Genomic DNA, 16,224 nt, shown 5'->3' on the forward strand with positions numbered 1-16,224 from the left:
TTAGTGTTAAGTGTATCTGCTAACTGTTAGTTTTTATATTTTCCTTAGTGTTAAGTGTATCTGCTAACTTTTAGTTTTTATATTTTTACCTTAGTGTTAAGTGTATCTGCTAACTTTTAGTTTTCATATTTCCTTAGTGTTAAGTGTATCTGCTAACTGTTAGTTTTTATATTTTTACCTTAGTGTTAAGTGTATCTGCTAACTTTTAGTTCATATTCCCCTTAGTGTTAAGTTTATCTGCTAACTTTAAATTCATATTCCCCTTAGTGTTAAGTTTATCTGCTAACTTTAAGTTCATATTTCCCTCAGTGTTAAGTGTATCTGCTAACTTTAAATTCATATTTCCCTTATAGTGTTATGTGTATCTGCTAACTTTAAGTTCATATTTCCCTTAGTGTTAAGTGTATCTGCTAACTTTAAGTTCATATTTCCCTTAGTGTTAAGTGTATCTGCTAACTTTTAGTTCATATTTCCCTTAGTGTTAAGTGTATCTGCTAACTTTAAGTTCATATTTCCCTTAGTGTTAAGTGTATCTGCTAACTTTAAGTTCATATTTCCCTTAGTGTTAAGTGTATCTGCTAACTTTTAGTTCATATTTCCCTTAGTGTTAAGTTTATCTGCTAACTTTAAGTTCATATTTCCCTTAGTGTTAAGTGTATCTGCTAACTGTTAGTTTTTATATTTCCCTTAGTGTTAAGTGTATCTGCTAATTTTTAGTTTTTATATTTCCCTTAGTGTTAAATGTATCTGCTAACTTTAAGTTCATATTTCCCTTAGTGTTAAGTGTATCTGCTAACTTTTAGTTCATATTTCCCTTAGTGTTAAGTGTATCTGCTAACTTTAAGTTCATATTTCCCTTAGTGTTAAGTGTATCTGCTAACTTTTAGTTCATATTTCCCTTAGTGTTAAGTGTATCTGCTAACTTTAAATTCATATTTCCCTTACATCTGTCATGGGCGTATCGCTGGGTCCATACATCGGGTTGTCAACTCCAGTTATAACAGAACCGGATCCGCTGCTGATGAAAGATAAGATTAAAATAAAAGACATGTCACATCTCAACTATAAATCACTTGAAAAATTAAAATGTATATGTATGTATGTATGTAAACATACATATATTCATGCATACACGCATTCATACAAAATACATAGGTACACCCGAATGCACAAACATATCTACAGTACGTGTATGTATGTATGTATGTATGTATGCATTCATACACCAATACATCCACACACATACATACATGTCCACATGCAACCCCACCCACACACGCACTCACATACACATATTCAATTTAATGCCTATGTATGTATTTTAGATCCTCCTGCAAGCAGGAACTTACAAAGAAGCCTCATTGGCTTATCAAAGCCGCAAGCTGACTGAAGTCAGTCACTTAGATTCATATTTAACGTCCATTAAAATGTAAATGAATCAAAAAAAGTGACCACCAACCTGCCCTTTCCTACTCTTTGGCAACAGCAGTAGAGAACTATCACAACTACCAGCATTAAGACAATAGCTAGTATCGACGCAATCACAATGATTAACACTGTAAAAGAAGAAAGAACAACTTTAAGACAGCAAAGTGAGGACAACAAAGAGAAATGAGTCAGTAACAATAGATTAAATGGGATCGATTAGGACATTATAGTAACATCCGAACATAATGAGGTATAACTCAGCCAGTTTCTACATATGATAAATACACAGAAAACTGAATCAGACAACTCAAAAACTTACTCAAACTATTGACAGTCGAACCAGGCTGACTATTAAAATCTGAGCAAATTCATTACCAATAAAGACTACATTATATTTTTATATCCAAAGGTGGCGGAAGGGTATTGAATCCCGGCAAGGGGAACAGAGGGAGGGGGGTATAGGTGGTAGAGTAACTTTGAGGGGCAACTAATAAACAAACCGAGGATACAACTAATATTGGTCAACCCTGTTGCAAGATATTGAAAGACAAAAAAAGAAAGAAAGAAGAGTCCATTAATTGCACACGGTATGTGTAGTTTCGGCCATAAATTCTTGGATTTATTCATGGTTCTTACCATTATTATTTATCGGTTCGATAGTCGCTTCAGGTGTTGTTACTTTCCCTGCAAAAGAAAAAGAAAAACAGGTTCTTCATTGACACTAATTGATTGAGATTACACCAGCTTTCTATATGTTATTTGATCGATCAAGCATCTTTGGAGATTATAGTCATCGTAGTCATAATAATGCAATGTTTATTCAACTGTTCATTCAACAACAACAAAAACCCTACCCTACCCCCCCCCAACCCCCTCTCTCAAAAGAGAATACAAAAAATAAGTGAATAAATGCACACTCCTACTTGAAAGCAACTACCACATTATGTAACAACTGAAGAGATAAAGCTAAGTTCCATCAGCGGCTAAATTAATATTTATTTAATCTTACAGATTCATGTTATACAATTTTAGTTTTCCTTACTTTGCTAAAATTATGTGAGATCCATAGACAAATTAGGAAGCAACATAAAACATTGCTTAAGAAAATCCATACAAAATACTCAAAAACGATTTAGACGCTATCACGAAGAAAGAAAAAAAAAACACCAAAGTGAAAATTATCATGATTATGAAAACTTGAAAGAGTTTAGTGGGTTCATACCTTCCGTAGGAGTAACTCTTGTAGCTAACGAAAAAAGAACGAAAGTAGTTTGTGATTTATGAAAATTGTATCCATTTCAGTTTGCTGAATGAGAGAGAGTTACGTTAGATGTATGACGATACTTCAGTATTGTCTTTTCCTTTTCCGAGACAAGTGTTACATCTAGCATAGTGTTTCATCACTCTGAAAACAGATGTACTCAATATACATACAGTAGCTTCATTTACATATAAGAATTGGGACTGCCGACGTTGTTCAAAGTGTTAGTATCTATTGGTGAGGCAAACTGTCAGTTCAACGCTGTATCTCTTTCCATGGGAAGACGTTCTCAAACAGAAAAATTGCACTGTTACTTGAGAGCATTATAGTTGGCACTTGTTTCTTTAACATCTATGGAAAGTCCATAATTTCAAGGGCAAACATTTGCTATCCTTTGTACATTAAGAGTTCCAGAGATGTATCCTTCTGAGAGCCCAGTACATTGACTGTTTCAAGAACATATCCATATCATTGTCATAGTGACCCCAGGGCTACCTATCTGCACGTAAGTTCAAGGTCCATCATTGCGAAACTGAGTATTCAATTGGTACTTGTTTATTGTTACCAAAAGTAATGGGCTGCATGATTGGATTTGACAAATTTCAAGAATGCCTAGCACCACCCTACTAATTCCTGCCTTTGTTACCAGAGATCAATCATTGGATACTTCATAGGTGTTAGCATTCATTTCATACACTGAAGATCCTACCGAATAAATTGGGAGGATATTGTAAATGCCAATTCACAGTTGATCAGTTGGATTGTGGATGTTTTCCAGTTTGCTGGTAAGCGCCTGCCTTTTCTATTACTGGTCCATTTTACCACCAATCAATGGACATCTGATTGGCATTTTGGAGGGGTCTTCATGCAGTAGGCTAAGCTTACTTACTTATTGGTGATCTTGTTACTGCTGGAGGTAAACCAGTTGATGATTCTTCACAATTCGGAGTAAACGAGGTATCGTCCAGCGCAACTACACCATCATCTGATCCGGAACCCTTCATGGCCTCAATAATGACCTAATTATCAAGTGAGGAATAAAGAATAGATACATCCATTAAACTGAACTAATGAATCATTATTTAAGATATTGCCTCTTATTTCAATTTCAAAATTATTTCTCCTATGTTTGTGCAAGATTAATACAAAACTAACATTACAGTAAGAAGGTTAAAATATGAAGGACACTAGAAAAACAGCAAGACAGTTATCTCAGCTTGTGACCAAGAACCAAGCTTATGCCAAAAGCTTGTGACCAAGGCTGTTACCTCAGCTTGTGACCAAGAACCAAGCTTATGCCAAAAGGAAATTAGCTCATTTTCCTTTACTTAGCAAGCTCCGGACTGACAAGCAGCGTGTGGCTTTCCAAGACTGCAACTGCCCATTTTCATCAAATGTAACCAATCACATGGAATAAGTTTGCATGTTCCATATCAAGCACTTTTCATTCCAAAAAATTAAAGGGACAGTTGTTGTGTGCCCTTATCAGTTGTACAGTGTAGGGGTTCCATAAAGGCCTAAACATGAAATGATGAGTTAAAAACTAATGAAACATACATTAATTGACACCAATGACTAAGTAATAAAATAACGTTACTTACGCCTTAAGGCAAATAAACTCATTTTCCTTTACTTACCAACAACAATGTAACCATTGAATTATATCAAGGGGAAAAAAGATTGTGGTATCCAGCTGACTGGAAATTGCCTAACTGTATATAACTGAATTAAATCGACAATCATAATATGGAAAATGGTGAACAGGTGTAGCAGTGTAGATGTGTTCATAAGACAACTACTAACTCATTTTAGATTTGAAAAGACCAAAATGAAATGACCTACCTCAAACTTGGAATCACTGTTAAGCTCCACCAGTCCTCTAGTCCAAGCATTCCTGTCCACGTCCTCACTGCTCCAGACCTCCGTAAGAGCGCCACCAACTGCCGTTCTGGTGAAGATGCTTAACTCGCTGGAGTCGTCACCCAAGAACACAAAGAATCGTAGCTGAGAGATAAGACGAAGAAAGCGCATGTGATCTAAACCTGGCTGGCTGTGAAGTAATCGACCGTGTCTCAATCGATATTTTTACGGGAAACCAGCTTCGATTACAAACAAACTGATTGTGATGAAATATTAGAAATTTAAGATATAAGAATGACCAATAGGATTGGGATACCCACTTTGCTACCTACTTACAGATCCGAGTAGCAGTATGACATCCCACATCTGCCTCTCCTCTGACATGACTGTTTAGAGTAGCAGCTCCCTGGTTAAACTATTAAATCTCACAGAGCAAGGTTTCTCTTAACTGTTTGGACAGGGTGATGATATAACGGTCAAGCCTGCCTATAGAAAAACAGTCTTCCTCCGATTCGAGCATTTACAATTTGTTACTTGATAGCATAAACTAACCAAAGTACCACCATTAGGATTCATCCTTGAGTGCATCTAATTAGTTGACCAGCCACCTGTATGGTTGTAAACATAAGTGCTCTAATGGCTAGCACTACTTTCCTGTGTGTGAAGACAAGTTTGGCTTGACCACTGAAGTAATACACTGTGTGTTTAATCATGAAAATTCATGCAGAGGAGAGTTCAGTATGGCTAGCATTACCAACTCCAGGTAGATATTTAATCTCCCATGTTTTTGGCCAAAAACAGGGGTCTCGGGTGGTATTTGCTACAGGCAGGAAAGATGGTAGTGTAGGGTCGTTCACCTAAACGACCTCTCTATGAAAGCGCTGACATTGATAGCTGGGTTTGTTCACTCCCCTTTAAAGACTTATACTCACATCAACTATCTATCAGTGGTTCCATCCTAAACGGATTTTCTTAAACCCATCAAAAAATATAGTTGAATGTGAATCCAACACACACTTCTCATTAAATTTAAGATACTTAACAGAGAGGATCATTTTAACGAGCAAGAGATTACGATCAAAGAAACTCACAACACAGATGTCTGTAGTTGATGTAGCACTGATAGCATAACTCTTAATCCAAGCTCTGTTTCCTTGTAAAGAGTTGCTGCTGCTGCCAAGTAACAGAACTTTCCCTACAGAGAAAAAACAAGGGACAAAAAAAAAAAAGCCATCAGAATAAAGTGATTAAGGTTTGAAGAGTTGAATGGGCACTGAAGATGGTTAAAGGTAGAGTTAGACTTTCTAGGAACTGAATTTAACTGTTCTTGATGTCTTTCTTCTGGTAGATCCTTATACGCTTATTATATCATTAATGGGGTTCAACTCAGTTAATACCTGTTGAAATGCAAGCTACTTCTAATGATCAATGCACCCTATTAAATTTAAGGTATACAAAACACAGAGGAAATAAGCAGTGAGCGTTAGCAAATGAGCAACAAAATAAAATAAAATATAGGGGAAAAAGAAAGAAATAGTTGGAAGCATTGTCCAGAGGTTAGAGGTATACTTTTGTGTTATTCATGGTGACATTGATACAGTTTTCAAGATAATGAGATTGAAATTATCACTGTTTGTATCAAAAGGTAAATAGAAGCAACATATGTGATGTCATAGTTCAAAAAATTGTATATATGAACAAACAAATGCAATATTGTAAAGAATTATGCTTCTCTTTTCACTTGTTAAAAACATAATTTTCAGCAGGAACGATGGATTTGAATAACCAAATTTTGCTATCATTATTAACAGAGCATGACTAAATGACTTAAAGCTAACGCCTCGCATCTTTTCAGTTCTCAGCCACTGTAGTGGTGTAGATATTGTTTCAGTATCACAGAGCTCTTGTTACTTGCAATAATACCAGCAATATTTACCATTAGATGAACCAGTGGTGTGATCTGTTGGAGGTAAGTCACCAACAACTTGCCTCACCCATTCTCCATCATCCCCGGACATCTGATTCCAACGACACATGCTAGTCTCAAAATCACATCTCTGGTACTCGCCTAAAAGAGAAACACCATATGAGCAATGAAAGTGTTTTCACAAAATGTCACAAATCCCCGCCTCTTTCTCATTTTGAAATTCTCATTGACCAATCACACAGTCTGTAAGATAAATTTCACAGAACAGGAAAGCACAAACCAATTTCAAATTGGAAGCTACTACATTTAAAACTGAAGGAATGTTTCTATCCTGCTAGCATCGAATCATCAGGTCCTCTTAACTTTTACACATATCAGACCTCCCAGCGGCTCTTCAACAATATACAGGTTTTTTTAAAGGTTGTAAATGAAAGAATAAAGGTTTCTAAATTATGCTTCACACATGAAAATAAAGGATTTTAAAGGTCCAAAATGTAGTTAACTTGTAACATACTCACCATCTGTGCCCATTTTTACATCATCTGTGGCCCTTGCTTAAAATACCTAACTTACATTAACTGTTGTTTGTGAGTCTGTTTTGTATCACTGCATGAATCATGCCTGGCTGTCCACAAAAGCTTAATGGCCAATGGTTACCATGACTGAATACAATATTTCAACTCTAAACCAAAGCTATTAAAAAAAAAATAAGTTAAAATAAAAATGAAGGTTTTAAAGACTATTTTTGATAAATAAAGAGCCGTTTTATAAAGGTTTTATGGTTTCACTGGGAGGTGTGACATATCCAATAACCAATTTGGACAGTAGCCAGAGAATTGAGGTTGATGACACCTCATTCCTTACCACAGTCAGTTTCATCGGTGTCTGACAGACAGCAGTCTTTACTGAAATCACATTTAGCGAGAGTGGGATAGCAGTGGCCAGAGTCACACAGTTCCAGGCCGGGTCCTCCAACGCAACCACGATCATAGCTACAAGACTCCAGGCGAATGTCGTCCAGGGCAAACCCGCCACTCTCAGGGTCCGATTGTTCACTGACAGCTGAAATTATGACCTGGAAGGGACAGAGGTAATTTAGTTTGTTCGAGTAATAATTTAAGGATGAGATTATAAGATGGCTGATTGTCCTGACATGCTCAGCTGATAAGACACTAAATCACTTACAAAGGGAGAATCCACCTTACCTTGCACTCAATATTCCATATAGTCTGTCGGGAAAGAATTTAGTGTTCAAATTTTGTGCAGCAGTTTCGAAGGCTACAAATTTTATCTCTTAAAAAATTCTTTGGTTCCTATGTAGGAAGATCCGTTACACATCTTTGGGACTTTGGCAATTAGACAATCTTGCTTAGTATTTTGCGATGTGATGCTGGATAAATTATTCCCTGATAGTGTGTGTTGTGAGGTTCTAACACAATTATTATGGTTTCTTCTTTCTATAAATTAGAATTATGTACAATTTCAACTAGTACAAGGGTCATGTGCCAGGAGAAACAGGTAGGTGTAATGTATGTATTTTAGATCCTCCTGCACGCAGGAACTCGCGAAGAAGCCTCATTGGCTTATCAAAGCCGCAAGCTGACCAAAGTCAGTCTCTTAGATTCATATTTAACATCCATGAATATGAACTGGACGACATACATTAATCTTGGAGTGACTCGAACCGGGGACCTTATGATTGGAAGGCACCGGCGTTAACCACTGAGCTAACACTCCACTTATTTTAGATGTAAGTTTTAATTTTGTTTACAAATAAAAGACTGACTTTGGTGCGATATTCTTTCTGTCAACTTCCTGATGGTGCAGCAAGCTAACAAAACACTTTCAATGTAATACTGTGTTTGTGATATCTACAAACATAAAGCATCATTCAAAATGACAAAAATCACTGCAATTAATATTACCAAGACAAAGTTTCGGATTTACCCACCAAATAAAAGGCTCAACGAGCAAAGAGTTTAATGGCTCCATCTCTTAATTCTCAAACTGTTGTTGTAATACAAATGCTTTGTTGTGTCTGTACTAGTCACAGGCAAAAATATAAAAGATAATTTATTTAAAGAGTTACTGAAATGAGGCTTGACTAGTCAAGCTAATCCCCTAGCTACACCATTATTGGACTCCAACAGCATTGAAAATGTTATATCAATCTGTTGATGTAATGTGTGTTTAATTTCTTTCATCAAGACTGAATTTGCCTATTTTCATCTGATATAAAGAGACCAGTCCATATGGAAACTTTTGCTCTATAAATGGCCCGTTATCGGAGAATTAAATGCTGTTGTATATGCACAGGGAGCATAACGGTTTGCACTCCCCGAAATTGTTGTCAGAGCAGTGCACACTGTGCTGTGTTCAGATTAGCCAGGTAAAGGAGGGCTTCACAAACTTCTTACAATGCTTTTGATTTGCTGGTGAAAAGTACGAGTCTTAATATTGACCAAACAAGTCAAATTTAATATCACTAGAGAGAGGAGTCAACAAACTTTTCTTTGGCATAGGAAAGAAAATCACACTCCCAGCAAGCACAATGTGAGCATTGAGAGATAGGGACATTTTGAAGACGTTCACTGCTTTCCGAAGTGGTTTTTACTTTTTCAGATTAAAAAGTACCGGGTTTAGTTCACACGCATAATAAATAACGACACATCCTTGTAAAGAGGACACAATATTCTTCAAAATGACATAAGAAAGATTTTAAGGGTGCTATACTTAGAAAGTTATGAAAAGAGAGCGCGCAAAATGTGCTTATTTTGCAGCGATATTTGCTGCGTAACGGGGTGTTTTGTACCGAGTTCCGCAAGGAATCCATATGGACTAGTTCTAACCTGAAAGTCTTTTGCACAGATTGGTATTTTGATGTCCTGTCTTATCCAGGACTGGTAGTTGGCTAAGTCACTCGGCAATGTCGAAAGCTCTGTCTCTGTCTGCTGGTCCCTGATGGAGATGCTCAACCTACCGAATGCAGCCCCGTACCGATAGTACCACACGGTCATGGTACAGGCCACACCAGACTGGCCGAACCATGGACTCAAAAGACGAGCCCTCTGGTTTCTGAGAATCAGTGATCCATCTATGAATACATACTTTCCTGCAAATTAATAAATAGGAATTTATACAAATATGAGTAAAATGGAAGAATTATATTTTAGCATTCATAATAATAATAACAACTGGCCCAGGATGGCAGTTACTTTACCACGCTGAGAAGCCACATATGCATGTATGTAGCAGAGGCCATATGGCTTATTCTTTACACTATGCAATTTGGCAGTTTTAGCTCTTTTCAGGGTTTTAAACATTTAGGAAGATGGAGAAAACCATGGATTTCTCCTGTATGAAAACCAATCTTACTTTAGCGGGCCAGGGTTTGTACCCACAACCTCCCAGATGTTAGGTTTCATTGCATATAATGTCACCATCTTTATCCACTTCACCATAATACTGGTTTGCATTTCCTAGGTAACCTAGAATAAGGTTGCTGGGGTTGTGTGAAGACAGGTAAGCGAGGAGCGAAGTAAATACATTTTTCAAAGCACCAAAACCACTGCTAGAGCTTAAAGTAGCAAACACTGTCTTCAAAAAATTGAAATACAACAGGACGACCATTATAAAATCACTCTCATTATCAGGTCTATTGATAGTGTGGTTATAATGTGGGGAACTTACCATAAGGCCTGCTGATGGTGTGGTCATAAAGTGGGGGTTGGGCCTACTATCAGGTCTGCTGATGGTGTGGTCATATGGTGGGGACTTACCGTAAAGTCTGCTGATGGTGCGGCCATCAGGTGGCGGTTGGGACTACTATCAGGTCTGGTGATGGTGTGGTCATAAGGTGGGGACCTACTATAAGGCCTGCTGATGGTGCGGTCATAAGATGGGGGTTGGGCCTACTATCAGGTCTGCTGATGGTGTGGTTTTAAGGTGGGGACTTACCATATATGATCCGCTGTTGGTGTGGTAATAAGGTGGGGGTGGACTTACTATCAGGTCTGCAGATGGTGTGGTCGTAATGTGGGGAGGGAACTTAAAATCAGGTTTGCTGATGGTGTGGTCATAATGTGGGACTTACCATAATGTCTGCTGATGGTGTGGTCATATGGTGGGGGGGGGACTTATCATAAGGTGTGCTGATGGTGTGGTCATAAGGTGGGGAGCTTACTATCATGTCTGCTGATGGTGTGGTCGTAATGTGGGGAGGGAACTTAAAATCAGGTTTGCTGATGGTGTGGTCATAATGTGGGACTTACCATAATGTCTGCTGATGGTGTGGTCATATGGTGGGGGGGGGACTTATCATAAGGTGTGCTGATGGTGTGGTCATAAGGTGGGGAGGGAACTTACTATCAGGTCTGCAGATGGTGTGGACATAAAATGGGGGGGGAGGGCAGGGGGAACTTACCATCAGGTCTGCTGATGGTGTGGTCATAAGGTGGAACAGATTCAATGTTAACGGTTGAGCTGCCATCATTATACTCCCAGTCAAAGTCATCATTTTTATCTTGTTCCCACTGGCAGAGATCTTCCTCAAAGTTGCAAACAGTTGCTAAAACAAAAACAAAAACAAAAAGTGGTTGGTTCCATGATCAATAAAAACTGACATGTGTGAGGCCTGATAATAATAATAATATTTGCTTTTTATATAGCGCTTTTATACCAGCCATAGGTCTCAAAGCGCTTTACAGACGTTATATTACCCCTGGTCAATGATAACCTGTCCCAGAGACAATCCCTCCAGTCGGCAGCAGTTATATACTGCGCTCAATGACAAGTTACCTCACAGTTACCCATTTAACCCCTGGGTGGAGAGAGGCAAGTGAGATAAAGCATCTTGTCCAAGGACACAACGTAATGAACTAGGCAGGAATCGAACCAGCAATCCTTGGATCACAAGTCCGACGCCTTAGTCAATTGGCCACCACGCTCTTCACTGATGACTGGTAGACTCACAAAGTAATGCTTTGGGTGTAATAACTTGGGTCAGTTTCATTTGGATAAGATATGACAACATGCTCTCAAGGAGGGTAAACTTGTGATTGCTTAAACAGATGGGATGCTCTCTAGTATATTGTATTTGAAAAAAAAATGTCACTGAAAGTAAACATTTTCAGGAAGCTATCAGAAGAGACTTGGTATTAGAATTTGATTAGTTTTCAAGTGTGATAAAAAAAAAAAACAGTGCAAAGTCTATTGAAGAAAGACCAGCCAAATTGCAGATGGATTTGTTGAGAAAGGACCACTTCGAGAGGAATATAGTAAATGGATGATCATTTTGAATTCTTTACGCAAGCCAAAGCAGGGATGTGCCCAGGATTTCCTGAATGCCGGGAATACTGATCGCCGTCCTGGGGGAGGGGTCTAAGGGGAAGGGGGTGTCCACCTTCCCTTTGAGAAATTGACTGTTTTTGAAGGTGCTCAGACGCCAAATGCTGGCACTTGTGTAGCTTTTTAAGCACCTACACAAGTACTAGTTTGGCTAACAATTTACATTTTTTTTTTTAGTGAAATATATTACGTACCTGGTAAAGTTATTAGTTTGTTTCAAAAAGATTAGTACAAGGGACTGATTGAGAGCCGTAAGTAATGTTTCTCGCATGTATGATTTTGGCATAGACTAGGCCCAATTTATGTTGAATATATTGTTAGGAATGTCGGCAGTTTAGATGAAAATAGTGCTGGGTGTGATTCAGGATTTTAAGACAGTGCTGGGCCGTATTTTTTAGTGCTGGGCGGGGCCGCCCAGTGCCGCCCAGCGTGGGCACATCCCTGCAAAGGGTGTCTGTGAAAAGATCATTTTATTTGACTTAACAGTCTCTTAATACTCACGGCAGACGTCCTCATCCGAACCATCTTCACAGTCAAACACAAAGTCACAGAAGTTCCTTTTTGGGAGGCAGACTTTATCTGATTTACAAGCCAGCATTCCAATGTCACAGTGGGGAGCATCTAGGGTGTATAAATAAACATTAAATGATCAACAATGTAAACTGAGAACTTTCCTTACCTTGGAGACTTAATTTTCTGGTTTCTTTCTTACTAGGTAATCGTAGAACCGAATTAAGAGAGAGTATCGTAATGTGGAAATTACTTGACATAAACAACTTATAATGTAAAGTCTGTATTCTGTACAGGGTCTTCAGTGAAAGCAACAGCTAGCTCCCAATGTTACAATTTGGAAGCGATCCCTAACATACTGTAAAATTTTCTTCAGAGGAAGAAACTAGTTTGTAAAGTTGAAATTTAAATCTTTACTATTTGTTTTCTACAACTTCGTCACTGGTAATTAACTTTTACAAAAAGCAGCAGTTTGAAAGGCTGCTGACCGACTGGGATAATGTAGTGCTATAAATGGCCTGTAACATTATAAGCTCCATATTATGTAGGAGACTTCATGCATTGTATATAGCTACAGCTTGTAACATTACAGCTCCATATTAGGTAGGAGACTCCATGCATTGCATGTTGCTACTTCCTGTAACATCATAAGTCCCTTGGTGGGCTTAACTGTCTGCGGTAGAAACAGTTTGAGGCCTATGTAAACGTGACTGATTTACTTACCAGTAGGTTCAACAATCTCTGGGAGGGTGTTGGCAGGATCAAGATTACAAGCTGGTGTGAAGCTAACACCATCAAATGAAATGTGATCATCGGTAGTTTTAGTGCCAGCTACACCCTCAACAAGAACCTAGCATTAAAGAAGAATAATGGTAAGAGATAAATAGCAAGTAAAGGAAGCTAGAGGTGTAGATGTGTTTGATGTTGATACAGCCTTACTGCAGGGGATTTTGCAGCTGCTGCAGCTTTGTGACACTGTGCCTAAAGATAAACAAATATACTTGTCTTCAGAGAGATAATTTTTATTTGTTTGATGCTGTTTCAGCCTTGCTGCAGCTTTCCTTTTTGACATGCTGCCTTAGCAGTTTGAAAGGCTCTGAATCTTTGTCTCATAAATACCTTGGTTCCTGCATATAAATAGTACTACACATCTTGGTATATAGGAATTTGCCCATTTTGCATAACATTTTGCTACTATGAGATATCGAATATGTTATTCATTGATAGACACAAACTTTTTAGCACAAATCTCCCAGTCTTACCTTAAATTTACTGCTTTCATCGAATGTGACCTCGGCTTTGACCCAACCGTCAAATTGCGCTCCTTTCTTACTCCATACCTCACGAGGGTTGTCGTTGACGGCATTGATTACAAAGACCGTCAGACTGTTGACGTTGGCACCGTACATGAAATACCAGAAACGCATCTGAGAGAGTAGGTAACACAGAAAACATCAAACACAGAGCTTGTTAATGTGTTCACTTAGAATGGCAGGGGATAGATATTCATGTTCAAAATTCTGAATGTTTCATTGAGCAAACTTCCCAAAAAACAAAGAAGGATACCCACATTAGAACAAAGAAATGATGGGGTGAATTTACATGCTCCCCATTAACAGCATCACAGCTTGTAACTGGGAAAATCTTATATAAGGTAATTAAGTCAAACATGTGTTTATTAATAATTCAAGACTTCAACAAGTATTCATTAACCTACTATATTATATCAGCCTATAGGAAAAGATAACTTTGATAACTCAAAGGGCGTTGCTTACTTCAAAACTAAGAAAAAGGAATTCTGAAAAAAACAAACCTTGCACTCTTCCACAGGAAGAAAAACTTGACTCTCCACTCGAGCTCTGGTGCCTTCATCCCCTTCAAATGACCTCAGATAGAGATAATGACCTTTAACAAGATTAGGAACAATTGTTGACAGAGGCTCATGCAAACAAACAACAAAGACAGATAAAAGCTTTTGCCCCTCAAGAAAGAAAAAGAAAGGATTAATTTTAAGAAAGTCAATATTGCATTAAATGGGACTAATTGTTCCAGTTTTGATGATATATGAAATATGAAATTAGGTAATCCCATAAGGGTGCAAGAAGGAATGGTTGTTGGGTAAAAGAAAAGCTTTCAACTAATACACATAATTTGATTATTCTAAAGTGAACTTGAGAGGTATGTCATAGGTCATATATGTTATCAAAAGGTTATCTATATTTTTTTGGGGGGGGGTAGTTCTTTTATAGGTGTTAATTGTTATCTATTTTCTTTGATGGGAGTACTCTATTCGATTAAGCCCAAAAGGGTTTCTTAGTTTACTTCCGTTCACATTTTTTACTTATTTGCAGTTATATTGTCTTGTTCATCTTGTTATACTATGCGATGAAACAAATAAATAAATAAATGAGCTATGTTTCATGGAAGTGGTTCTACCACCCACATACTGACTGTTCTACCTTACCTTGAGGAGTTTGGGTTGTGTGATCACCGTTTGGACCGCCATATGTTCCACCCTCACCACCTGTCACCAGCAACCAATCCAAGGCATCGCTGCTACTCTGACTCCAATTGCACGTGTCTGCCTCAAAGTCACATCTCTCCTTGTAGTTATCTTAAACATTGACAAAATTTGGGAAACAAACGTTAAATATCAAAAGAAAGATGTTGATATTAAATATATGGTAAGAACTGACATTGTAACAATCCGAACAACTGGTACATGTATATTTTGTTAATCCAAACATTGCGCCATCACTACCCACTTCAATGACTCAACCCCAAACTACATGTCGCTTGCAGCTGATGGGTTCTTTTGTATCATAATGCAAGTCTGTGCTCAGTACATTGCAATCTCGATGCAAGAAACAAAGAAAACTTGACTCGAATGGTATAGGCCAGAAAATATTCTGGTATCAAATAGGACACTAATGAATGATGAGTGATTTAGACAATCTGCATTTATTTAACGGAAGAGGGGAAAGAAATTTATGGGTAGAACGGAATTCGAACCTGCGACCTCTCTGGATTACAAGCCCAGTGCTCTACCAACTGAGCTAACCAGTTGATGGCAATCTCTATATAGCCGAATCTTTGTGTGTGTGGGAGGGGGGAGGGGAGCACCGGTCAGAAGACTGCAGTACCTTGCAAACCGTTCAACAAGGAAAACACTCCAGTTTCATTCGATGAAATCCAGAAGGCATTTCAAAGAAATTCACTTTTCATGTAAATTATACAAGTGAATGGACAACAGTAAAACTGACTGGGAGATAATACAAAATTGAAGAGATATTGTAAAAGACCTTGACGGCTATACCTGGGAGTTCCAAACAGTGGCCGCTGGGTTGCAAGCCCAGAGCTTTACAACACAAAGCTATCCAGCCCTTGGTCATTGGCGATCCCAATACTCATTGATTTAAATTAAATGATAATGAGTAAAGATGTTTCTTACCACAAGCCAACTCATCAGTGCCATCTCCACAGTCATCGGTAAAGTCGCATTCTGTTTCGTATCCGACACAAAGATCGTTCCCGCAGAGAATGTCGCAAGGAACGGCATGTTCCACCTGGCATTCCTTCCACACTATGTCATCAATGGCGGCCATGTCGGCATCTTGATACAAGAAGGCCATGAAACGAATCTGCAACAAAAAGAAAATCAGATCATTCTAGAGGCATATTTTACGGAGACAATCTGATAGGACAATCCGATCGGACAATCTGATCTGTGACTATAGTTCTGAGATCAGCTGGAGTATGCCGATTGTCAATTTCATTGTCCTTTGTGTCAGTTTTGCAGTACAGTCTGACGGAAAGTCCATTTATCAAACGATGCTGGGAGCAAATCTAGCAGCATTCTATCAAGATCTGCAACAAAACTAAAACATAATAA

General features: G+C 38.2%; 1 protein-coding gene across 9 annotated transcripts in view; it reads right to left on the bottom strand.

Annotated features, from left to right (window-relative positions):
- Positions 1-16,224, bottom strand: part of LOC139982345 (MAM and LDL-receptor class A domain-containing protein 1-like) — a 191,689-nt gene that overhangs the window by 65,536 nt on the left and 109,929 nt on the right. For 6 of the 9 annotated variants that reach the window (XM_071995073.1, XM_071995074.1, XM_071995072.1 and 3 more), the window contains 16 exons: positions 15,784-15,973; positions 14,797-14,946; positions 14,146-14,237; positions 13,595-13,759; positions 13,056-13,182; positions 12,324-12,443; positions 10,900-11,043; positions 9,326-9,588; positions 7,341-7,551; positions 6,486-6,617; positions 5,641-5,744; positions 4,532-4,693; positions 3,579-3,708; positions 2,651-2,674; positions 2,065-2,112; positions 1,460-1,556 (listed from right to left, as the gene is read on the bottom strand). In XM_071995073.1, coding sequence (XP_071851174.1) covers positions 1,460-1,556; positions 2,065-2,112; positions 2,651-2,674; positions 3,579-3,708; positions 4,532-4,693; positions 5,641-5,744; positions 6,486-6,617; positions 7,341-7,551; positions 9,326-9,588; positions 10,900-11,043; positions 12,324-12,443; positions 13,056-13,182; positions 13,595-13,759; positions 14,146-14,237; positions 14,797-14,946; positions 15,784-15,973 — 2,159 coding nt within the window. Of the gene's footprint in view, positions 1-945; positions 1,019-1,459; positions 1,557-2,064; positions 2,113-2,650; positions 2,675-3,578; positions 3,709-4,531; positions 4,694-5,640; positions 5,745-6,485; positions 6,618-7,340; positions 7,552-9,325; positions 9,589-10,899; positions 11,044-12,323; positions 12,444-13,055; positions 13,183-13,594; positions 13,760-14,145; positions 14,238-14,796; positions 14,947-15,783; positions 15,974-16,224 lie in introns of all 9 variants that reach the window. The other 3 variants (XM_071995076.1, XM_071995075.1, XM_071995077.1) reach the window with 2 other exon arrangements.

The sequence above is a fragment of the Apostichopus japonicus genome, chromosome 16, assembly GCF_037975245.1.
Source record: "Apostichopus japonicus isolate 1M-3 chromosome 16, ASM3797524v1, whole genome shotgun sequence".
In the NCBI taxonomy this organism is placed as follows: Eukaryota; Metazoa; Echinodermata; class Holothuroidea; order Aspidochirotida; family Stichopodidae; genus Apostichopus; species Apostichopus japonicus.